This window comes from Arvicola amphibius, chromosome 9, assembly GCF_903992535.2.
Source record: "Arvicola amphibius chromosome 9, mArvAmp1.2, whole genome shotgun sequence".
NCBI classification, from domain to species: Eukaryota; Metazoa; Chordata; class Mammalia; order Rodentia; family Cricetidae; genus Arvicola; species Arvicola amphibius.
The window spans coordinates 108,121,595-108,146,924 of record NC_052055.2 but is presented as its reverse complement, the minus strand read 5'-3'; the positions used below and the strand labels follow the sequence as shown (position 1 = coordinate 108,146,924).

The window sequence follows — 25,330 nt, the reverse complement described above, 5'->3', positions numbered from 1 at the left end:
TGTTATATGTGTGTGTGGTTTTTGGTTTTTGTTTGGTGGTGGTGGTGGTGGTGGTTTGTTTGGTGTTTTTTTTTTTTTTTTTGAGACTGATAGCCCAGACTGACCTCAAACTTTCAGTAATCCTCCTGCCTCAGTTTCCCAAATGCTAGGAATACAAGTGTAAACCACCATGGATAGCTAGGAATAACAGTTCTTTCAATTCAATGTGTATTCTCATATATTCCTGGTAAGTTAAATATATGGGTGCTCAGAGAGAGAGAAGTATCTACCCATGTCCGTTTTTCAATTCATACAATTCAAGGAGCCGCTTTGCTTTACTAGAAGTGTAGACTATCCTGAATTTTTTTGACCAAGTTCTCTCTCTTTGGGTGGAAATAAGATGAAGAGGAATGAGTAACTATTTCTTTCTCCCCATATAACTTTCAAAACAATTCAGATTTCTAGGTGGATTTTATCTGGAGTAAATATTCCCTTTATAAAGCTTAAGTGGATCTTGTAGGTGGTCTCCTAAAACACGCTGTTCCGTTTTATAACTGTGCCCGCCTTGGCTCCCTGCCCGACCTCCCGGTTACAAACATTCACAGTAGACCCCACTAAAGGGCAACACCTCCCTCAAAATCAATCCCTAGAAAGCATCGCTAATGTGACTAATAGGTCAGTGTTCACATTGGACAGTAATAACTTGCCGGGTTAATAAAGACTCAGTCCCTAAAGCCCACCCCACTACTTATAAAAAGACACTTCCTCTTTTTTCCCAAGTTGCAAATGAGAAGCAATGAGCAGAAGTGTTAGGGATCATCTCTTTGTTTGATTTTTTTTCCTGTTCAATGTAGAAATTTAAAAATAAGGACAAATCAGTTACCTTTAATCCCAACACTCACAGAGAAGAGGATATCTGGCTTAAAGGACAACCTGGTTTACATAAGGAGACTCTGTCTCAAACAAACAAAATTAAATAAGGGCAAAGCACCTGTATGCGAAGAATCAAATTTTACTATATTCAAGAAAAATATCTGTATTGGAAATAAATTATATACTAAATAATACATTAAGCCATCTAAAATTATCATACCAAATACAGGATGACTAAGGCAGACTAAGATTTCTGTAAAATTCAGAATGACCGTGCTTCAGATGTTCCATATAAGAAGATGAGAGCTTGGGGGAATTGCGTGACGTAATTAAGCAAGAACAAGACAGAAAGAGAAAGCTGGGAAGACAAAGTTAGAGAAGGATGAACCCCAGGCTGGAAGCTGTGCTCGGGACCCATAGAAGCTTAAGAGGCATAGTGAGGGTCCACAGTGGAACAGATGGTTTGTACGAGGCAGTGATTTCCAAATTATATTTTGAAGAGTCCCCACAGAGGCTGATCAGCAAGGGGTCAGCCAGCTAATGACATCCTTGAGCACAGCGGCGCAGCAGGTCCATTAGAAACTAACCTGCCAGCCCACAGGAGTGTACTGGGACTGGTCCGAGTGTCGGCTGGATGGCATGGACACTGGCCATGAGATTTTTTTTGTTGTTTTGTGTGTGTCTGTATGTGTATCCATGTCTCTCTCTCTCTCTCTCTCTCTCTCTCTCTCTCTCTCTCTCTCTCTCTCTCTCTCTGTGTGTGTGTGTGTGTGTGTGTGTGTGTGTGTGTGTGTCAGTCACAGAGAGTGTGGAGGTAAGAGAACACTTGTTAAAGTCATGTCTTTCTTTGTACTGTAGGTTCTGGGGTTGAATTCAGGCTTGGTGACAAGTGCCTTTACTTTACGAAGCTGCCTTTCTGGCCCTGAGTATGAGCTTGAAAATAAAGCAGGAAAAATAGATGCATCTGCTCTCACCAGGGAAGAGCCCACAGGCCTGGGAGTGCATTGTATGTAAGGTCTAGGGGCAGGAGGTGACAGCCCCATAGGGAGAGACACAAGACTGCCGCATTGAGCTCCAGTTTGGTGATAACTGAATTATGTGGCAATGAGGAAGATAATACCGTGAGAGTGTGCGCTATCTACAGAGAAATACAACATGGGTGAAACGTGTCTATGTGACTATGGAGAAGATAGCTGTGCTGGTCATTTGCAGGTGTGTGCCTCGTGTGAACAGTGAGGATTATTAGCACGTGGCCCCCTGGGATTCGAGCTCTGTTTTACATTTTGGTAGTTGTTTTAGAGTCTACTTTGTAGGTTTGTTGCTAAACTAAAAGCCCTGGGCTCTGGCGCAGCTAAAAGTCCCAGAAACACAGACGAGGTCTGTACTACTAGTAGGTGACAATCACGGGGCTCTGTTGCTGGGTGAGGCAGAAATTCTCAGGGGTGTGGCTTCCAGTTGCTGAAGAAAAAAAATCCCCAACAGGAGAGAACTTGCCATTTCTCTTCCGACCTGGGGACATAAAGCCACAAACCAAGGCCTAAGGAAACCACCAGGAAAGCACCCGGCTCAAAATAAATACATATAAAAGCTGCGAGGGAGCTAAAAATAGAGATGTAAATATTTACTCAGTGAAAGAAAGATCCATCCACCAGGACTATAGCTCAATGACGGGACATTTGCAAAAGGCCTCTGGTTCAATCCACAGCATCACAAGAGAAAAAGAAGGCAGGCTGGAGAGACGGCGCAACATTGTTGTGCTCTTGCAGAGGGCCCAAATTCCCAGCACCGCCCCCCCCCCCCCCCCCCCCGTGTCAGGTAGCTCACAATTTCTGCCACTCCAGCTCTAGAGTGCCCAGTGCCTGGTGTCTTTTCCTGACTTGAGTGGACACTTTCACTCCTCTACACCTACACACACATGCACACGCTTAAATATAAAATAAGTCTTTAAGAATAAAGAACAGTAGCCATCTGTGTCAGCCAGGCGTGATAGCACTCGTCCAATGCCAGCCCTTGGGAGTTAGAGGCAGAGGCTCAAGATTGCAAGCTCAGTTGCTTGCTGTGTCAGCCTGGGCCACATAGCAAGACCTCCATTTGCTTGTTTGTTTATTTATTTTTTAAGACAGGGTTTCTCTGTGTTACAGAAGCACAATTACTTAAAAACTCAGAGACAGAAATTGGAGTTCAACCTAAAGGTCAGAAAAGCAAAACAGCCAGCCACTGGCTGTTACCTCTACCTCAGTCTGAAATGGCAATTCTGCCTCCAGGAATCTCAGAATGAGACTGAGTTTGAGAGCTGTCTTCTCCTGTTTAATAATCCTCTCTAGTTCTGAGATTAAAGGCCTGCACCACTACTGCCTGGTTACTATGGCAAACTAGTGTGGCTACTAGGATTAAAGGTGTGTGTCATTGCTGCCTGGTCTGTAAGGCCGGCTAGTGTGGCTGTTCTACTTTTCGGATCTTCAGGTAAGCTTTATTTATTAAAATACAAATGAAATGCCACTACATGTTACCCTGGTTGTAACTTGCTCTGTAGACCAGAATGGCCTCAAACTAAGAAATCCACCTGCCTCTGCCTCCTAAGTGCTGCTGGGATTAAAGGCATGCGCCGCCGCCACCCAGCCAAGACCTCCATCTTAAGAAACAAAACAAAATAAAATTTCACAGTTAACAAAATCCAGCAGAACAACCTACTGACCAAGGTTAACACACACACACACACTAATGATTTCTGTTGATTAATATGCACCCTTGATATAATATGATAACAATTGTACCTGGCTTCAGTGGTCTCTTCCACATAACCCATATCTCTGGCTAATCATGAAAAGAACATCAAACTTGGATAGAGAAATATCCTACAAACACTTAACCAATACTCAAAGTTGTCACAGTGACCTTAAGATCAAGGAAAGTATGAAATGTACTTGCCAAAGAAAACTGTAAGGACATGTGAGTGCCCTGTGTTGTACGGCTGGGTGCCAGAGCAGACGGCGTCCAGAGGAAGCCTGGGCTGAGGTATATGTTCCTGATGTAAGATAATGATGGGGAACTGTGTGTGGGATATATAGGAATTATTTATACACTTTCTAACTTTTCTGAAAAACTTACAAAGTAAGATAAAACAACCGTTTAAAACAATACAGATAATTTGAGGCAATGGTGGCACACTGGTGGGATCTCTGAATTCAAGGCCAGTCTGACCCACAGAGCTAGTTCCAGGACAGCCAAGGCTACAAAGAAAAACCCTATCTCAGGTAAAGAGAAAAAAATGAATGCTAGTAAACACTTGAAAAAAATCATTTACTGTTCGAGGCCAGCCTGGTCTACAAGAGCTAGTTCCAGGACAGGCTCTAGAAACTACAGGGAAACCCTGTCTCGAAAAACCAAAAAAAAAAAAAAAAAAAAAAAATCATTTACTGTTATTATTATTTTCTTATTTTTTTATGGCCTATTTTTAATCAAGCATGACTTGAATATGTAGGAACGTAAAATGAAGCAATCTCTCTGGAGGGATACTGAAGTAGGTGAAAGCTACTTCAGGAAGGGTAATTTCAGAGAACTGTTTCCCAAAGTGTTATTATCGGCAATAGCAAATGCTCAGAGAGAAATCAAAGTGTATAAATATTGTGGGAATCTGTAACCTTGGGAATAGTACTGTCGAGTGACATTTGAGGACATACGTTCTATCTAAAACACAAAAATTAACTGTAAGCCCTGTTCTGTTGTGACGTGTCTTCCTGTCCTTTATATGTTTGCTGGTATTAATAAATGTATTCAAAGCCAGGTGGTAGTGACTCATGCTTTTAATCCTAGCACTTGGGAGGCAGAGGCAGGGGGCTCTCTGTGAGTTCAAGGCCAGCCTGGTCTATAGAGTGAGTTCCAGGACATCCAGAACTGTTATACAGAGAAACCCTGTCTTGAAAAACAGTGAATGAATGAATATGCATTCAAGTCCTATTGGTGATTTAAAGTAATTTTATAAATGCTTAGAGTTGTATTTAATATGTATTTGAGAATTTCCTATACATGTATATAATGTATTTTGATCCTGTCACCCTCACACTTCTGCCTCTTGAATCCTCTCAGATCCATCCCTCTCCCCATGCTCAGAGTTATTGTAATGTATATCATAGCAATATTGAGTACCACTTCACATCTGTAACGTGTGTGAAAGTCAGTGCTGCTCAGGATGGTGATTTGGAGAGTGACACTTCGAGGTTTTTTTTTTTAACCACAATATATTTGTGTGTGTGTGTGTGTGTGTGTGTGTGTGTGTGTGTGTGTGTGTGTGTGTGTGTGTTGAGTTTGCTATCTAATGGAAGAATAGAATCTTTGTATAATAATTTTTAAAATTTATTTGGGGTTGTCTACAACTGGGAGGGTTGGGACAGTGTTTATTTTTGATTTCCTATTATTTTTTATTTTGTAGTCTTCAGGAAAAGAAAAGTAAAACCTTGTTTGGTAATGAGAAAAGGATACCTTAAAAGTTTGGAGGTGTTTTGGTTTTTGTTTTGTTTGTTTGGTTGGTTGGTTGTGTTTTTCAAAAGACAAAAGTTTTCATTGCCATAAAGCTGCTATCTAACGTATTAATATGCTCTTTTTTATGTAAGAATATGTTTGGAATTTGTTTCTCAAAGTAGGTTTGGTTTCTGTGTGACTTCATAGTGTAGCACAACTAATAAAAACCCAGAGACAGATAATGGGATTCAACCTGAAGATCAGAAAAGCAAAGCAGCCAACCACTAGAGAGCTCTTACCTCTGTGAAATCTTCACACTGAAAAGAGGGTGAGTTCCTGTCTCATCCCACCTTATAATCCTCTCTAGGGCTAGAATTAAAGGCGTGCACCACCAACACCCGGCCTCTATGGCTAACTAGTGTGGCTGCTGGGATTAGAGGTGTGCGCCACCACTGCCTGGCCTGTATGGCTGAATAGTGTGGCTGCTTTGCATTCTGATCTTCAGGCAAGCTTTATTTATTAAAATGGAAATGAAATATCACTGCTTATAGACACATTAATTCACCATCGTCACGTGTTTCCTGAGTTAAGTCTAGAACTGTTAGAAGCCTTCCGTGTTGAATTAATCCACCCCTCTCCTTCCAGGCTGGTGTTTGGAATGCTCTATCCGGCATACTACTCCTACAAAGCTGTGAAGACGAAAAATGTCAAGGAATATGTAAGTACATTTCCGTAATTCTCCTTTAGCATGGCAGCAGTACACAAACCTTGGGGAACTGCTGCCGTTTTAGAGAGCTGGATGGATGTTTGGGACCAAAAGGTGATAGGAGTGTTGTTATGAAAATAATCATGTTTAAAAGCTAACTTTGAAAACAGCTGTCACTGGAGCCTCAGATAGCGTGACTGAGCGCTGGCACGTGAGGGAGTGATGGGCTGCACCTGACAATCTGAGTCGCCATGGGCCAAGGTCTGTGTGCCTGCTTGTTTCTTTGCAGCTTTTGAGGACAGGCTGTCGTTTTCTAGTCTTGTGATTTTACAGATACGCTGAGAATATGTCTTACCGCACAAAACCTCCTCTTTCTGGGCCTCTTCTCACTTTTGATTGAAAACAATGGCAGGCTCGAAGCAAACCTTACAACGTTTTGTTTTTGTTGTGGTTATTTTTGCTTTGCGCGCACATGTGCGTGTGTGCGTGCGCGCGCATGGGGGCACACCTTAGTGCCCGTGCCTATGGAGGCCAGAGGTATGTAGAATGTATTCCCTTTTTATTTTAGGGACAGGATGTCTCTGGGAACTTGAAGCTAACTGGTTCAATCAAGCTAGGGAGCCAAAGAGCCCAGGATCTCCATCCATCCCAGTCTCCCCCATCCCAGGGTTACAAGCATGTACCATAGTGCCCAGCATTTTGTGTTGTTTGGGGGCTCTGAACTCAGGTCCTCCCACTTGTCACTTGCCCTTACCTGTGAGCCCTGGCGTAGCTTCCTATTTTGTTGGAGTACATTTCCAGAGAATAACAATAGTATACCCTGGGCAGTTAAGGAAAAGAAGTTAGCAGACAGTACTGCGATAACTCACACCAATAAATGGGGCTCCTTTTTTTTTTTTTTTTTTTTTTGAGTGACACTCGGGAGCCATAACGCCCATTTTCCAATGAGCCATCCCGGCCATCCAGTTGCATTTAGTACTTGCATAGTGCTGTGCAGACGGCAGATACCATCCATCTCCTGCCAGCTCTCTCCATCTAAAGAGAAACCAGGCTCATTAGGCAGCGGTCCTCCCCCACGCCTTCCTGCTGGAGACAGTCCCATAAACAGAATCCTGCCATAAGTGACCTTTTGTGTTTGGCTGCTTTTGCCTGCCTTAATGTGTTTCAGGTTCATCCCTGTTTTCACATGTTTCAGTGCTTCGTTCCTCTTGATGGCCGGAACAATGCTCTATTGTACTGGTAACCCAAACAATGGGTTGTTTATCTGCTCATCCGCTGACAGACATTTCAATTGTTCTGCTTCTGTCTTTTGGCTGTTAGGAATAATGCTGGCACAAACACGCCCGAATGAGCATCTGCTTAAGTGCCTGTTTTGGGCTCTTGGAGGTGTATAACTGTGGTTCTTTGTAAGGGACCTTGGTTGGCAGGCCTGTCATGTAACTCTTCAAGCGATCACAAAGATAGAAATCCAATCTTGATTCTTGAGAGTCTGTTTCCAGGTATTTAAGTTTGCATAGAGCACTGGCTGGAACTTTGGCAATTAACCTATTGAACTTTTATAGTCATTTTTCTCTTTCATACAAGGCCAATTTTTGTAATGAAGTGTATGTATGCATAGACCCACACATCCCAGTTATAATGGTGAAATACATTTATGAGAGGTGGAGAAGTTACTTGGGTGCACTCTGGATATTTTAAATCCTTTTATGATACAGATCTCTTGGATCTAGGATTGGGAAAGTAGTCTTAAGACATGGAAGCATATTAAGTCATACTAATTTAAATTCATTCTATACATGGCTTGAAGGGACATATTTCAATATATACTGTAATAAATATTTCAAGTACTGTGTTATAGTGCTGGCGTATGTTAGTTTTTAAAACAACACTTGCTTTTCATTTACATTGCCTCTCAAGCTGCCTGCGGTGAATAACCTGCTTGGTTATATTTGTTTTGTGTGTTTGTGGTGCTGAGGGTAGAGCGATTTTGCTTTGTTTCACGTAGAAGTCATTTACCGTTACTTTTGTAAAACTAAAATAAAAATGAGCCACTAGTAAAACAAAGATGTTGAACCCATCAGAGACATGGGAAATACACCACCAGAGTTATTATTTGTTTCCATAGACATGAAATGCTACCAATTTTCATGAAATAACGTCAACTTAATGCTTTTAGCCAAGCATACCACAGCCTTGCACAGTTCCCTAGACAACACTGCTCTACTGTGAGATTCTTTGCTTGGAATTCTCTTTCCAATGGTAAAAGATATGCATGACCCATAATCTCTAAAATGGCATGAAAATACGAGCCATGGAGTATACTGCCAACCAGAGTTTAATAAGTGCAAAACCCCATTTGCAGTGTCTATTCAGTGGACTCTTTTTCTTACTCTAGTGACTGTGCAGTTGAAGAACTGGACGGTAGGCCTTTCAGCTGGGCATTCATGTCACCTCTAAAGCAATCCAGGGCCAAGTATAGACATGCTTGCAGTCTTAGCACTTGGGAGGATGAGGCGGGAGGATCACTGAGGACTTGAGGTTAGCCTGAGCTACAGAATGAAGAGATACTGTCCCAAATGGAAGATAGATAGGTAGGTAGACAGATAGATGCCCTGTCCAGATTGATAGATTGACAAGTAGACAGGGGAGTAGGTAGATAGACAGACAGACAGACAGACAGACAGTAGATACATACACAGAAGATAGCCTGTCCCAGATAGATAGATAGATAGATAGATAGATAGATAGATAGATAGATAGATAGATAGATAGATAGATAGATGGTAGACAGGACAGCCTATCCCAGATAGATAGATAGATAGATAGATAGATAGATAGATAGATAGATAGATAGATAGATAGATAGATAGATGGTAGACAGGACAGCCTATCCTAGATAGATAGATAGATAGATAGATAGATAGATAGATAGATAGATAGATAGATAGATAGATAGCTGTGGATGTCCTAGAACTCGCTCAGTAGACTAGGCTGTCCTCAAACTTAGAGATCTGCCTGCCTCTGCCTCCCGAGTGCTGGGATTAAAGGTGTGCGCCACCACTGCCAAACTATTTGTTTATAGTTTTGCTATGCTTCTATAACAACAACAATAACAAAGAGTTTTTCTAACCACTTTTTTGGGAAGGCCACAGTAATGAATAATTGAAGAGAAGCTAGGGAAATAGAAAGGTGGATTGGGTCAGGTTTAATCATTGATCGTTTTGTAATCAAGTCTACTTTGAAAATGCACGGAGTGCTAAAATCAAAACTGAGCAGGCACTGACCCAGGAGGGAGGGAATTTAAGGAGACTGTAGACCTCCCCGTCACCCACTTACCTAACAGCAAGGCTCTGAGAAACCAAGTATGAGGTGTTGTGTGTGCTCCTTAGAGCGATGCATGTGCAGTTCATTATTCCCCACGTATTTCAGAGTACCTTTGCTTCTTACCAAGCCTGCTTTCTGCTCCTCCCAATTACCACACTGTTCTAGATATAAAGTTGCAAAATGTTTATTCTCAAACATCCCTGGAGTTCAGAAATTTAAAACGTGTCCACCTGGCTGTGTTCCCTCTGGAGACTCTGATCTGATGGAAGATCCGCATCATTCAGAGTTGGAAGCTGCCCACATTCCTTGGCTTCAGGCTCAGTCCCTGTGTCTTTACAGCCAACAGCTCAGGGCTGAGATCTTTGGATGCTGCCAGCACTGGGCTGTTGGCCTTCTGCCTCCTCCTTCCTCTTGTAAGGTCTTTTATGAATGACTGGGCCCACCCCTCAAGGTTGTCTGAAGTTTGGCCTGAATTCTGTCTGCCCCGTTGTTTTCTCTTTATCATGTAACCTAACATACTTTCTCAGAATTAAAACATGGACCTATTCCAAGGAAAGGATGCAGGATTCTGTCAACCCCAGTAATGTCCCTACTCATTCTTACTGTCAGTTCACCTGGGAGGACCCTTGTGCTGCAGCATTGGTACCACATCAAAGCATTTCGGTTGCTAGTATTCCGTTCATTCAGTTCCACAATGTTCCCTTTATTTTATTGTTGTTGTGCTTGTTGTTATTGTTATTGTTTTGTTGTTTTTGAGACAGTCTCTGTATAGTTCTGGCTGTCCTGGATCTTTCTGTGTATACCTAACTGGCCTCAAACTCATAGAGATCCACCTGCCTCTGACTCCCAAGTGCTAGGATTAAAGACGTGCACACCACACCCAGCCCCTACAGTGCTCCTGTTGCAACACAGGCAGTGGGGCTAGGGAGATGGCTCAGTGGTTTAAAGCACTTGCCCTTGAAAATGACCTCAGTTCTGTTCCCACAGCCGTCTGGCATTTCACATCCCTAATTCCAGTTCCAGAGGATCAGTACCTTCCTGTGAACTCCCAGAGTATCAGGCACATATGGTGCGCATACATACAGATAAAACATTCATACACATAAAATCATGTAAATAAATTGGTTTAATTTTGTTTTAAAACATAGGTGATATTCTAGCTTCACAGAAACATTGAGGCTGCTCTCACTGAATATCCTTGTGATTGATTACACTTTGGTGGCCACAGCGATTTGGCTGTTTTTAAAGCAAGGACAGTGAGGTAGGACCCCTGAGCTCCCAAATCAATTGTGAACTGAGAGATTAAAAAATAATTTAATAGAGAACCGGGCAGTGGTGGCGCACATCTTTAATCCCAGCACTCGGGAGGCAGAGGCAGGTAGATCTCTGAGTTCAAGGCCAGCCTGGTCTACAAAGTAAGTTCCAGAACTACAGAGAAAACCTATCTTGAGAAAACAGCAGCAGCAGCAACAACAACAATAATAATAGTAGCAGTCGTCGTAATAATAAGTCCTGTAAATTTTTTTAAAAGTCATAACAGTCCTTTAAGTATTTCCTTTTGGGGATGTAGGGGACTTGATACAGTGTTCTTGTGTTTACCTGAATTTTACCAAACATAGCTATCTGTTTAAACTGGGAAGGAATCCTGTCCAATTCACTTTTCTCTTTGTGTGGACGTTTCCTGGTAGTGTTAACCTTATTTACATTTCTCTGTTATAACCTCAAAACCTGTTTATGCGACCTGGTGCTGTATCCCTTAATGTCTGTCTCCAACTGGAATAAGCGCCTCAGGGAAGGTTTTGTACTGTTCTCTACCTAGAACAGTAGCTAGTACGCAGTAATTCGTCAGAACTTTTGAATAAATGAACTTGTGTGACAGAAAAGCTGGCTTCTCGGTGCCTGCAAAATGCTAAATTGTGCTTGCAAGAGCTTGTGTGTTCCTAGGTGGACCGATCTGGTTCCTCGGTTTGGGTGCTGCTGGGTTAGGGCATGTGCAAGCCTGTTCCTTCTCAACACTTATCCCCAGTCCCAGTGTCTTTGTGATATTTAGTCCTGACCTAAATTCTGCTGATATCTACTTCAAACGCATTTTCTAAAAGCAAACATTTTAGGCTCACTTACTTTTCCCACCCTAACCGCTGCCATTCCCCCAAAGCCTGCAAGTGGCAGGTTGCACCTGATAAAACAGATGCCGTGTGCAAATCAAAACAAATGGAGAGCGCTGTGGATTTTGGCAGCGTTCCTGTCTTCCTTTGCCTATTTTTAAAGCAGAGCTTTCCTGGGATATAATTTCCTGTATGGTGTGGCTGATATGGCCTACTTAGACACTCACAGTCTTGCAGTAATTGAAATGCAAGCGTACCGGAGATTTAATATGGTTTTTGCAAAGTTTTTCCAGGCTCATACATCTTAAGACTTGAAAATAAGACTGTTTACATCCAAATTGTGTGTAATTGCTGTAGCTTTTCTAGGAAGCCAGTGTTCTTATTCGTAGAATGTTGGAGAGAGCGGCAATGAAAAGACAGGCTAAACAATACTTGACAGTTAAAATCAGATATTTGGTCCTGAGATTTATTGTGGACAGGAACAAAGGAGGGACACTCCTGTGGGAGATGACTCATTAAAAGGCCCAGAAACAACTCTAAAGTTCTATGGAGTTGTTGATAGTGACCTCATTTTTTAGCTGAATGCTTAGGTGATAGAAATGAAGAAAGGCGAAGGGCCAGCTCGAGAGTTCTTGAAGCTCAGTGACAGCTGAAGTTGCCTCGTAGCTTTGGCTGGAGATTAAAGGGGAAGGCCTACTCAAGAGCTCCTTCACTGCATTCCCGGCGCGCTGCCTGGTGAAGCAGGCACAGACCAGTCCCACTGACCCACTCAGGTGCGCTGGGTGCCCAGAGTCACCCAGAGGTTCATTTGAGGGAAAGGATGCAGCATAGTGGTAGAATGCTTTCCTCGTGTGCACAAAGCTCGGAATTTGATATTTCATTAATTCAAAGGTTTGAGTATTGAAAGTTTAAAGACTAGCCTACTGAGTAAGGCAGATTTTTTTTTCTTTTTTAAGAGAAAATTAGTTGTATCAGTCACGTGCTTATCTGTTTACATTCTGTTGCATCCTTTTGGCAGAGAAGGAGAGGCATGGTCTCCTAGCTCTGACTCTGATCCTCCTGCCTCAGTTTCCTGAGTAGCAAGAACAAAAGACATGTCCCACCAGACCCAGTCTAATCTACTCTGAGTTCTTACTTTTAGTCCACTGGAGGTGACAGGAAGGCTCAGCGTGTAAAGGCCCTCACTGCCATGCCTGACAACCTGAATTCTCTTTCTAGGACCCACATCGTGGGAGGGGAGTTCCAGCTCCCGCCAGTTCTCAGCCTTCCACATGCAGACTTGCATGTACAGACAGGTGTACACACACACACACACACACACAAATAAATAAATGGTTCCCTTTTTTCTTAATAAAATTTTTCAGAGGGATGAGAATTAAATGTGTGTATTCTAACATCTTGACCCAGATTTTCAAATTGGCCTGGTGACTAAGTTGTTGCTGTTGTATTATTCTTTGACAGTGGTCCTCAACCTGTGGGTCACAACCCTTTCACAGGGTCACATATCAGATATTTACATTACAGTTCATAACAGTAGCAGAACTATAGTTATGAAGTAGCAATGAAAATAATTCTATGCTTGGGTCACCACAACATGAGGAACCGTATTAAAGGTCACAGCGTTAGGAAGGTTGAGAGCCACTGCTCTGTGGTATTCAGTAAGACACATCCTTAGCTTTCACTTGTAGGTATCAATTATTAGGAAATTGGTCTAAAGTTAACACATACTATTTTTTCAACTCATGAAAATTATTTTAAACTTTACATTAGCTATTGGAATGACTCTTTAGATGTAAGTCTAGTTTTAGGGGGTTTTGTTCTTTGTTTTGGTTTCATTTTGATAGAGAGTCTCGCTGTATAGCCCTGCTTGTCCTGGAAGCCATTCTTTAGACCATGCTGGTCTCAAAACTGATAGAGGCATGCCTACCTCTACCTCCCAAATGCTAGGACTAAAGGTGTGCATAACCGTGACTGGTGTGTAAATCTAGTTTTTTGTTTGCTTGCTTGTTTATGGTTGCAGTGCTGGGACTCAAATCCATGGTCTCACACATGCTAGACAAGCAACTCTGTCACCACACCACCTAAGGTTTTGTTTTGTTGGGTTTTTGAGACAGGGTTTCTCTGCACTCTGTAGACCAGGCTGGCCTCGAACTCACAGAGAGCCACCTGCCTTTGCCTCTCAAGTGCCGGAATTAAAGGCATGTGCCGCCACCACACTGCTGTATGAACTAAGATTTTATAAATAAATCAGTGTCAGTAAACTTGATACAGCCTAATATCCTTCAGTGAATTAAATCTATTTAAATTATATGACAGTTATTCTTTTCAAACCTAAGTTTTGATGTGTCAGGTTTACTTATGTATAGTACTTATCAATATGTATATTCATCTATATATGAAGGTGTGCGCGTGTGTGTGTGCATGTGTGTGTGTGTGTGTGTGTGTGTGTGTGTGTGTGGCTTCTCTGCTGATGTCACTGATACTGTCATAATCAAGTGTCTTATACTCATGACCATTGGTAAGTGTGACGATTCTGTAACGTGAGCTGCAGCATTGGCTCCGAGGTTAAGAACACTTACTGCTCTTGCAGAAGACCCAAGATAGTTTCTCCTGCAGTTTCTGAATGCCAGTTAATGAAACTCTTGGCCTTTGTGAAGTGAACTGAGCTTTCCCACGCCCCTTGGGCTGCAGACTGTCCTCACTCCCAGGGAGAATGCTTGGGCGCCTGGGCAGATCAGTGCCTACAACCACTGTGCACCTAGAGGCTGGGCCACATTTCCCTACTGTGCAGGCAGGACATTACCAACTGTCCTGTCCGTGGAAATGGACTTTAGAGCAGATACAGAAACAGTTGTTTCCATTAAAGGAAATGTTGCTAAGAAGTTGGAGAGAGGCCTAGCCACCTCCACCCTAATCCCTAGTGATGGAATACTTTCAAATCACAAAAGCTCTAACGACCAAAAAAACTTCTGCCTCCACCCTCACTTCCCCGTCTCTGTTCTGAAACCATCTCTATCTCCCCACCAGAAGACCACAGATCTGACACGCACACGCACGCACGCACACACACACACACACACACACACACAGAGAGAGAGAGAGAGAGAGAGAGAGAGAGAGAGAGAGAGAGAGAGAGAGAGAGAGAGAGAGCGCGAGCAACATGGAGTAGACTGGTTAAAATCAGAAATGGTAATAAACATCACAGTTTTTATTTTTCAGCATGATCACTTTGAAACCCCTTTTTTTAAAAAAAGACAAATAATCAACTAACAAAGTAAAAAAAATATCAGAAATTAAAAGGTGTGCCTTTGACGACAGCCCTCATGGTGCACACCTGCAATCGTAGCCCTCAGCAGGAGGAAAGCCTGCACTACATGGCCAACCTTCTGTCTCTAAATAGATGAATAAATGAACAAATAAAAGGCTCTGTAAACAGTAAAACAAAAGAATAAAATCCAGGGAATTAGTATTTCTAAGGATTGTTGGCTTGCATAAGCTTACTAAAGCAAATAGCAGACCCTGGGTGTAACGGAACGTGCCAAGTGATTCTTGGGAGGCTGAGGCAGAATCATGAGTTCAAGACCAGCTTTGGCTACCTAGTTAGACCTTCTCTCAAAACAAGAAGAAGCCTTGCCAGAGGGCAGATGGAAAGACCAGGAGAGGAGTGACAAGAAGGAAAGAAACGGAAGCGAGATGTGCGAAATTTGGAAAACACTCAACGGCTTAAAGTTTTTATTACAGAAATGTTTTGTTCCTAAAAACTGAGATATGTGGGCGCCTGAGAGTCAGCTCAATAGTTAAGAGCACTTGGTACTCTTAGAGAGGACCCAGATTTGGTTCCTATCACACATGTGGCAGCTCACAACCATCTATAACTCCAGTTTCAGGGGATCCAAGCACCTCTTCTAGCCTCTGTGGGTGCTGTATGCATGGGGGAACACAGACATGCTGGGAAAATATACAAACCCATAAGATGAAATAAATCTATTTTTAATGAGATAGTTCCTAATTGTATTATATATACCTGACTTTTGTTTTATCAGCTGAAGGTCACATTATTTATGAGATGATTTTTTTTTCTACACAAATACCAGACCCTGTCTTGAATACTAAGACACTGCCTTCTTCTGCTCTTTTAGACATACCAGGTCTATAGCTATGACTGCAGTTAATCTGATTCTCAGATGGACCTGACGTTGCAAAAGGTCCTTAAAAAACACAAAAGCCTGAGCTGCTTCTGAAAAGTCTTTGGTGTGGCTTCAAGGACACATGAGAGGCATCACGGGAATGGGAAAGTCAGAAGAGGAAATCCTTTGGAACAGGATTCCTCAAACATACCAAAATATGTTTTCCCTTAAATCATGTCCTTTTGGCAATCAGAATGGTTGAGTAACAACAACAGCAAAAAAAAAAAAAAAAACAAAAAACAAAAACCACCTGGCAGTCGTGCACGCCTTTACTCCCAGCACTCAGGAGGCAGAGGCAGGTGGATCTCAATGAGTTCTAGACCAGCCTGGTCTACAGAGTGTGTTCCAGGACTGCCAAAACTGTTACACGGAGAAATTCTGTCTCAAAAAAAAAAAAAAAAGGTTAAGTAAAACCAAAGAAATCACTTTAAAAACACGAGCAAATAAACACCACATATCTTGACTTCACAAGCAAGAGGAAAAAGCTACAGATAAGGACTGAGTTGAGAAGTCTGTGTTTCACTGAATTGTGGTAGCTTCCAAAGGTTTCCAAGAGTCTCTTTCAAAGGAAGATCTGATGTCAGCAGGTTTTATTTATTTGGGGACAAGGAGGGCTTCTATAGCCCAGACTAGTCTGAAACTCAGCCAAGGATGCCCTTGAACTTTGCCTGTACCTCCTAAATGCTGAGGTCACAGGCATAAGCCAACACTCCTGGTTTATGTCATCCTCACGCATGCTAGGCAAGCACTGTACCAATAAGTTCTGTCTGCAGCCCCAGACTTCCTCCCTGGGAAGGGACCTTCATCAGTTGTCCACCTCCAAATAGCTCTGGACTACTTGGATGTCTCTCAGTTGAAGAGACAACAGAATATTCTTAATGGACTTGGGATAGAGAAACCCGACTGGCTGCCCTTCCCCCACTCTGCAAAGCTCTTGTCTGCTGACTGCTACCATGAACAGTCCCCCTGAGAACTGAACTACAGGCTAAAGGCTCCTTCTACTTTTTTGAGCCTTATGATAGCAGGCTATCATAATTAATTAATTATGATAATTAATTAAAAAGAATTAATTCTTTTTTTCCTTGAGACAGGATCTAACTTGTAGACCAGTCTGTGTGCATAGTAAGCTATGTAGCCCAGGCTAGCCTCAAACTCAGAGATATACTTCTGCCTCAGGCTTCAGAGTCTGGGATTGCAGGTGTGAGTCGCCCTGCCTGGCTTTTCGTTTTATTTTAACGATGGTATACATAAATAATGTTCTGAAAATCGGTTTGCCTTTTAAATGAGTGCATTAATTACCTCCCCAGATGATGTTCCCCTTTCTCCAAACCTGAACCCCTTCTTTCAGTGTTACAGAGAGCGTACTTTGCTCTTTGCTCTAGGTATTCTGAGAACTGCCTCCCACCGTAGTGCTGTTAGGCTTCAGTGACTGCACGCATCCCCCCTGGGACATTGTTAAGATGCAGATGCTTGTTTAGTAGCTCTGGCATAGACTGGAGATTCTGCCTTTCCAGCCAGCTCTCAAGTAAAGCCAGGGCTCTGTGCATAGGCTGAACTCTGACCCCGCGTCCAAAGCATATGTGGGTTGTGCTTTTTAAAACCTGGCTTCTCTCTCTGTCTCTGTCTCTCTCTCTCTATCTCTCTCTCTGTGTCTCTCCCTCCCTCCCTCCCTCCCTCCCTCCCTCCCTCCCTCCCTCTCCCTCCCTCCCTCCCTCTCTCTCTCTCTCTCTCTCTCTCTCTCTCTCTCTCTCTCTCTCTCTCTCTCTCTCTCTCTCTGTCTCTCTTCCTCCCTCTCTCTCCCCCATATTGTACTGAGGAGGGTCTAGAAGTCTTCATGGCTGGGGGGTGTGAGTGAGACAGATTCAGAAATTGCGACATGTGGAGGTCAGAGGATTTCTCTGGGTTGGTCCTTTTTTCCCACTTTGTTCCTGAGGTAGGGTCTCTTGTTTGTATCACTGAGCTGTGAACTGGCTTGACTGTAAGCTTCTCTGGCTTATTCTCCCATCTCTGACTCCTAACTCATGGTAGAAATGCTGAGTTACAGGTGCATGCCACCATATCTGGTTTCTTACATGGGTTCTAGGACTGAGCTCAGGCCTTCGGAATTGCATGGCAAGCATTTTCACCCTCTAAACTATCTCACCATCCCCTTTGGAAGTTCCTTTTTTTTTTAGTAGTTTATTTAAATTTATTTTATGTGCATTGGTGTGAAGGTGTCAGATCCCTTAGAACTGGAATTGCAGACAGTTGTGAGCTGCCATGTGGGTGCTGGGAATTGAATCTGGGTCCTCTGGAAGAGCAGCCAGTGCTGTTAACTGCTGAGCCACCTCTCCAAACCCCTCTGGAGATTCTAATCCACAGTGTGGTGGGGGGGGGACTATTAATTTTTTAAATGTGACATGTAGTTATGTATGTTTTCTCTCACATGCAGAATCTAGATTTAGCTGTAGTGGGGAGATGAAAATAGAAGGAGTTTTTGAGGAAGGAAGTTGGGGGAGAGGAAGCAGAAAGAGCTGATAGGAGTCCTGTGCACAAAGCCCAATATACATGTATATGACAGTGTCATAGTAGAGCCCATTGTTTTCTATCTCATTGAAACATAGTTTTTAAAAGGGTGTTGCTGTAGACATCCTTCCACCACATGCCATTCCCCAAATTGCGCTTCTTAGAGCTATAATAAGTTCATATGTACAAATGACATTAATGAATTATTTGACAAACGTGAATAGATTAACAACTCGGAATATAATAAACATATTTTAACACAGTTAACCACACAGTACAAATTGAGTCAGACTTCCCCCTGGTTTTCATGTTTTGAGGCTGGCCTCAATGTCTGTGGGTGCATTTGTGGCCTCCAGAGCAGTGGCTCTCAGCGCATGGGTCACAACCCCTTTGACAAGCTTCTGTCTCCAAAAAACATATTTATATTATGATTCATAGCAGTAGTAAAAATTACAGTTGTGAAGTAGCAACGAAAATAATCTTATGGTCCGGGGTCACTACAACACGAAGGCCTATATTAAAGGGTCACAGCATTAGGAGGGTTGAGAACCACTGCTCTAGAGTCTTGGCCCTGCTCCAGCCTGGTCCTTGACTCTCTCTGGGCCACAAATGCCTGTAGAGTGCCCCCACCCCTTGGGCTGACTCAGATAAGAGAAGTAGTGGTCCAAGATGTTAAGATGCCAAGGAAGAGAGGAGCACGGGGTGGCAGCCTACGTGAGAGCCAGGAATGGCCAGATGGCCCGCTCCACTCCTCTCTGTGGGATTGGCTGCTCCCCATTTTAAAAACCCTGAGAAATTCTGCACAGAGCGGTGTCTCTACTTTTATAAATACATACTATTCCAAATAAGTCAAGAAGACTTTAAACAAAGGAAAAAAAGGGAAGTGTGAATTCCCAGCCAGCGTGGGTGGAAGGAGTTATCCTGGGACTGAGAAGCCATCCTTCGCTTCCCATGTGCTGCTGGGGGCAGGTTCCTGAAGCCGCTCTGGACTTTGCATCTTGTTATCAACACTTTTTAAATTAATTGTCATCTAGTTTTGAAACCTTTTCCTGCTCTTGAGTTTCTCAGGCTCTAAGGGGATGGGGATGAAGCACACAGGGGTCCTGTAATTCACTGGACCTGGAGAGGCCAATGCAGTCGGATGACAGAAACGTCTGGGTCTGTCTTGTTCACTTGGGCTCCAGATGCGTCTGTATTACGTGCAGCTTCGTCCTTCAAATCATCAGGGGCTTCTGTGAGGCTGGGGCAGTGATAACCAGAAACTGCAGGTTCCTCTTGCTGCCTTGAGTTCAGTGAGGGACACAGGAATCAAGGTGAGCGACGGCAATTAAAGCACTCACATGAGACAGGACAGGCAGAGATCCACCTCTAAATAGACGGAGCCCAGATCAACCCTAACCTTTGTAAACCCGCATTCTGTCTGTTCAGAAATTATGTTCATGGCTGGCAAGATGGCTAAGCAGGTAAATGCCCTTGCAGGTGACTTAGCTCCATCACAGGAGCCCATGTCAAGGAACGAAGAGAACAGACAGGCTCTACATCTTCAGGCTCAGACTCTACCCACATAAAATCTAACTGCTTATTTTCAACCATGCCTCTCTAACTTGGCACAGCTCTGAGAAAAACCCCATAGCAGAGCCATCTGGGTTGAATAAAGGAGGGAGTTTTCTCTGTTTGATTTCTCACATTTTGTTCCTCTTTGTTTTACTGGGGGAGAAAATTGTTGTGAAATAACCAAATTATTGCATAATTGTTCATGAAACAGAAGAAATCTTTTTCAACTCTATACTGCTTTCCGAGGAATCCTGATCCTAGAATTTCTTCATCCCCTCCGAAACGGGGTGTACACAGTGATCTGGGAGAATTTGGGAGACTTGACTCAACCAAGCAGCTAACAATGGCCAGAAAATAAAGCTCTCTTTGGGTGGTCTGAAATTCAGCAGTGTTTATTTCTTTTTAGACTCAGCAAAATTTCTCTCTCTCTCTCTCTCTCTCTCTCTCTCTCTCTCTCTCTCTCTCTCTCTCTCTCTCTCTCTCTCTCCTTCTCCCTTCTTTTTCTCCCAGTGGAGCATATTTTAGCGTTATGCTCTGGCTTTACCCAGTGGCTATAATTGAAATCATTAGGCATACGTGGAGGAAAGGCTCATGGCTTGTTTGGTGTTTCTGTTATTTTTTTTAAGACCAGCATTAGTAGCTTTATGATTTAGTGAATCTGTTAGTTGAGAAAGGTTGGGAAGCTTCCTAATGTCTTGGTAATGTGGAAAATAACAAAATAATGACTTTCTGTATGCTATAAACTGCCACTTGCAACTGATAGTTAATTGTTTAAACCTTATCCATTGAGACCTTACTTTCTTTTGAATATTGCTGCTGCTTCTTATTACACATGCACATGATGTGTGTATTGTGGACGCGTGTGTGCCTCACAACGAACAGATTCAAGTACGACCTTTGACCTTTGCTCAAGGTTGGGGGCAGTAGCTAGGAAAGCCTTTTCCCTAAGAAGTAAGTTTCATTCAAATAAAACAGTGAATAACACATAGTATATAAAGATCTAGTAGTTATATGTGCATTAAACTGCCTATCCTAATTATATATCTTCTTATATTCATACCTTGGGAGTAGGAAAACCTTGCCATAAGTTTATGACTCTTTTATGTCAAAGGCTTTGTGCACAATAGACCCTAGGTATTATCTGTCAAATTATCCTATCAAGTCGGTTTCTCTAATCACACACTGTAAGTTAGTACAGTTGTATTGTTTCATATTATACCATCGTTGCTATTATAATATCGCTTCAGTAATACCATAAGAAGAGCATGTTATATAAAGGAACAATTTAGGGAAAACATTTCTTAATGAATGTGCCCTCACCATTACCCAGGGCTCTTAACTCAAGCATGTGCCTGAGAACCAGAAGGTGATCTCCACCCCATGCCCATGCTTGTGTGTCTGTCCCACTATTCCTGCTATCGGTTTTTACCATGGGACTCTGGGAGGGAGGTCTAAAGAGTCCCAACACTCAGAGTTGCTGTGTTTGTTTATCCTGGGATCATCATTTGGGATCTTTTTTTTTTCCTAAGGATGTAGAGCATAAAAACTTCTTTTGTTGAAAAATGTTAAAAGGTCCGTGAAATGAGCCCACTTTTCCTTTGGCATCAGGATAATGCAAATGAGTTCCCATTAAATGGCGCATGGCCCTCTGATAGTGCACTTTGCCTCTGGGTACGTTCGTTTTACAATACTGCTCAGGCTTTAAATGTCCTCTAATTCCTCCAGGAGAGTGGAGCTCGGAGCTCTCATCACATGACTGTCTGGATTTCTGAAATGCTAAGGCTTATCAAAACCTTATGGAGTTGGAGCAATAATAAAGCAAGTGCTGGCTCGCTGACTAGGGACGTCTGCCTGTGCGCTGTGTAACCAGAATGTCACTTTAGGTGCTGTGGTTTCATGTCACAGATGATTCTCTAATCTTTGAAAGAACTTGCCTAATTAGGGGCTTTATTTCCTTGGCAAATGACTTTCCCTTGATATCTGGATGATTTTGAGGTTCTGTTTGGGCTGATGATGTGGCTCAGGATTAGCGGGCTTGCCTTCCTCAGTTCCTTCCTGCCTTTCAAAAAGTATTTTACAGACAGGGCCCCTCTTCGAACCCAGAGCTCACCAATTCAGGCAGACTGGCTGGCCCACCCATCTCTGGGATTGCAGACTCACATGGCTGTGTTTGTGTGTGTGTGTGTGTGTGTGTGTGTGTGTGTGTGTGTGTGTGTGTACGCATGCGCGCGCTTTTTTTTTTTTTTTTTTTTTTTTGCCTTTGTTTTTCCACTTGGGGTTTGGTGTTTGGTTTGAGTGTTTGTTTGTTTGTTTGTTTGTTTGTTTGTTTGCCTAGTGAAGATGGGAGGGGAGTTAACAAACTCAGTCAGCAGCCACACCTCCAGGGCGTCTTAGTCGTCACTGACGATTGCTTTCTTCTGGCTCTGTCACTCTTCCTACCTCCAGGTGTTTCCCAAATCCTCCTTAACCCCAGTGAGGAGATCTCAAGCAGAGCCCTGAAAACACTTCTCTCTAAGTCTCCATCACGGCAGCCATTGCACCTCCCACCACTAACCAGGCTTTAGGTGTGTCCCGGCTAACCCATAATAGCTCCCTGGTGGGTGCTTGGCTAATTCTAGAGCCATTTCTATGGTGGCCCCAGCCTCCCAGTTCCCACAGATTAGAATGGGAGCCAGCTACTGTGAGTGTAAGTAACACACAACAAAGAACGCGGTGACAGAAGGAATATGGGGATTTATTTGTCCTGTGCCAGCCCATTATGAAACAAGACCTTTATTTCAGCAAGGAGCCTTCATCCTACAGTTGTTTAAGAACTCCGCTCGCCTTCAACACACAGCCTCCAAGGCTGCTCAGCTCCCTGCTAACTAGCAGGAAGAAGAGAAAGCTTGGCGGTACATACCCACTGTTCCACCTCACACTCAGTCACTGAACCTTCCTAAGCCTTCCCTTCATTGGCTAGACACCTCACAGCATCCTTGGTCTGATGCTCGACGTAAATGAAGCATCATTGGTCAGAATCTAATCCAGCCTTCTGTAGGCAGCACCTTTTCCTACCAAAGGAAAAAAAAAACTTTTCTAAACCAGGTGGTGGGGGCACACACCTCTAATCCCAGCACTCAGGAAGCAGAGGCAGGTGGGTCTCTGAGCATTCAAAGACAGCCTTGCATACCAAGACAGCCAGAAATCCAATCCTGAAAAACTGAAAGGTAGGGCAAGGGGGGGGGGGGAGAAAAAAGAGAGAGAGATACAGATTTGGTCCACAGGTTTATAATATTTTAATGAGATGACAATGATATTGAAATTATGAGAATATCAGTATCAGATGAGAAAGACAATAATAATCTAAGGACAGTAAATAGAAGAAAAGCTGCCAAGGAAGAAGCAAGCGTGCATCCTGTTTAAGGACAAAGGGAAAACTTGGCTGTGTGGAGAAGAAGTCTTGATGTAGGGAAATAGGAAGGAGGGCTGAGGGAGGCAAGCATTTCCTCTGCTCATGGCCGAGGACTGGTCATTTGTTAGGAGTGGTCGTGTGTGGCTTTAAAAAAAAACAAAAAAGTTTTTTCTTGTTTTTAGAGACAGGGTTTCTCTGTGTAGCCCTTGCTGTCCTGGAACTTACCCTGTATGCAAGGCTGGCCTCGAACTCACAGAGGTCTCAGAGAGGGTGCTGGGATTAAAGGGGTTCTCCACCACCACCACTCCCCTGGCTCGTGTCTTTTTTTTTTTAATTTCACTTATTTATTTATGTACATATGTGTGTACTTGTTCCTTTTTGTGCCACAGAGCACATGCGACAGGACAGCTTGCAGGAAGGGGTCACTTCTCTCCTTCTACCGTGTGGATACGGAGATCGAACTCGGGTCATCAGGCTTGATGGCAAGCTCCTGAGTCATCTCGCCAGCGCATACCTGAGCCTTTTCCCATGACAGAGAGGTAGTAAGACTGGATACGGCTGTATCAGTTCATGTCCTTGCTGATGATGGCACCTCAGTCCTTAAGGATTAACTGCATTATGTTTTATATGCGAGAAGAGTCAGAGGCGTGTGTCTCTGTGTGTGTGGATGTATTCAACTAAGTGCTTATATTGCATGAACTTATTTATACAGTTTGTTCCTTTTGTGGTGAGTGGGGTATATAGAAGTGATTATAGAGCTGGGCGTGATAACACACACCCGTAATGTCAGTACTTGCGAGGATGTAGCAGGAGGGTCAGCAGTTCAAGAGCCTGCAGAGCGGTGGAGGAAGGAAGGATTTGCATCGTATTAGATACATGAGTCGTCTAGAGGTGACTTAATGGACACAGGAGGATGAGCATTGCTCACTGGTAAACATTAAGCCACTAGATAGTTGAGACGTGTGTGGCAGCAGGCTTTGTAGTTGCAGGGTTTGAGGGACAATCCCTTCAGAAGGTTCTGTATACATGTATAGGACAGTCAAGGTGATGGTTCTCCCAGAAATCATTAATATTAATACTAATGCTGTATTTTGTTATTGGTATTTTCATCTGATATGAAAACTATTTACGTCTTTGTCTTCATGTGTCCTTAGTTACAATTTTATGAGCTTTTTTTTTTTTAACCTTGACTTCTAGTAGTTCCTCTGGGAAAAAACCTTAAACAGAAGCTTTTCTGAGTCATCATTTCGTGTAAGATCCTAACCAGATCCATTATCGTTAAAGTAAGACAGCACATTTCCAAGGTTAACCTTCTCTGTGGCTGCTCCCATGAACGGCACATGCTCATCGAATGACTTTTAATTATTGTCTAAGTTCAGTTCCATTTACGGTCCGTATTTCTAATAAGAATCAAAAACCCTTACATTCAAGAGAGCAGATTGTAAAGGAATTTATTCTCAAAAGACAAATTCAAACCATGGGATTTTGTTTATATAAAATAATAGCCACTGCCAGGCATGAGGACTCATGTAATCTCAGAAAGCCCAGGCAGGAGGATTGTCACAATGTGAAGCCAAGCTTGGCTACAGAGTGAGACCTAAAATTAGTAATATAGTAGTAATAATAAAGAGAAGGAGGGGGAGAGAGAGGAGGAAGAAGAAGGAGGAGGAGGAAGAGGAGGAGGAGGAGGAAGAAGAAGAAGAAGAAGAAGAAGAAGAAGAAGAAGAAGAAGAAGAAGAAGAAGAAGAAGAAGAAGAAGAAGAAGAAGAAGAAGAAGGTCAACAACAACATTCAGTACAACAACAACAGTATTCAGTACCACAGGGGAAAATGTCTGGGATATACTACTGATGACATGGTTTGCCATTTGATGATAGTTCAGTTTAACTACAAAGAAATATCTTTCTTCCTCTTTTTAAAAAATAGTGACAGAGCTGGAGAGGTGACCCAGTGGATAAGAGCACTTACGTATCTTCAGAAGGCCTGGTCCGGTTGTAACACCCTCGAGGTGGCTTACAGCCTGCACCTCCAGTTCCAGAGCCACTATCGTGTCTGTAGCTTGCAGATCCGATCAAGGACTCTACCACTAGCGGCATCCCTGGCCTTGAGCCACCGTTTGATGTCTGTGAAATGGCCAAACAGCATCTGTCTCAAAACTAAGTAGCTAAGGAGGACGCGTTAGACCGGCCATAGTACACTCTTCTAGCTGCCTCTCTGAACACTGATGTGAATGAGAAGGAAGGACATG

The 25,330-nt window shown here is 43.0% G+C and overlaps 1 protein-coding gene across 1 annotated transcript in view; it reads left to right on the top strand.

Annotated features, from left to right (window-relative positions):
* Window positions 1-25,330, top strand: part of Reep3 (receptor accessory protein 3) — a 77,015-nt gene that overhangs the window by 24,671 nt on the left and 27,014 nt on the right. Inside the window, exon 2 of the mRNA XM_038344056.1 lies at window positions 5,956-6,028. Within this exon, the coding sequence (XP_038199984.1) occupies window positions 5,956-6,028 (73 nt within the window). The remainder of the gene's footprint in view (window positions 1-5,955; window positions 6,029-25,330) is intronic.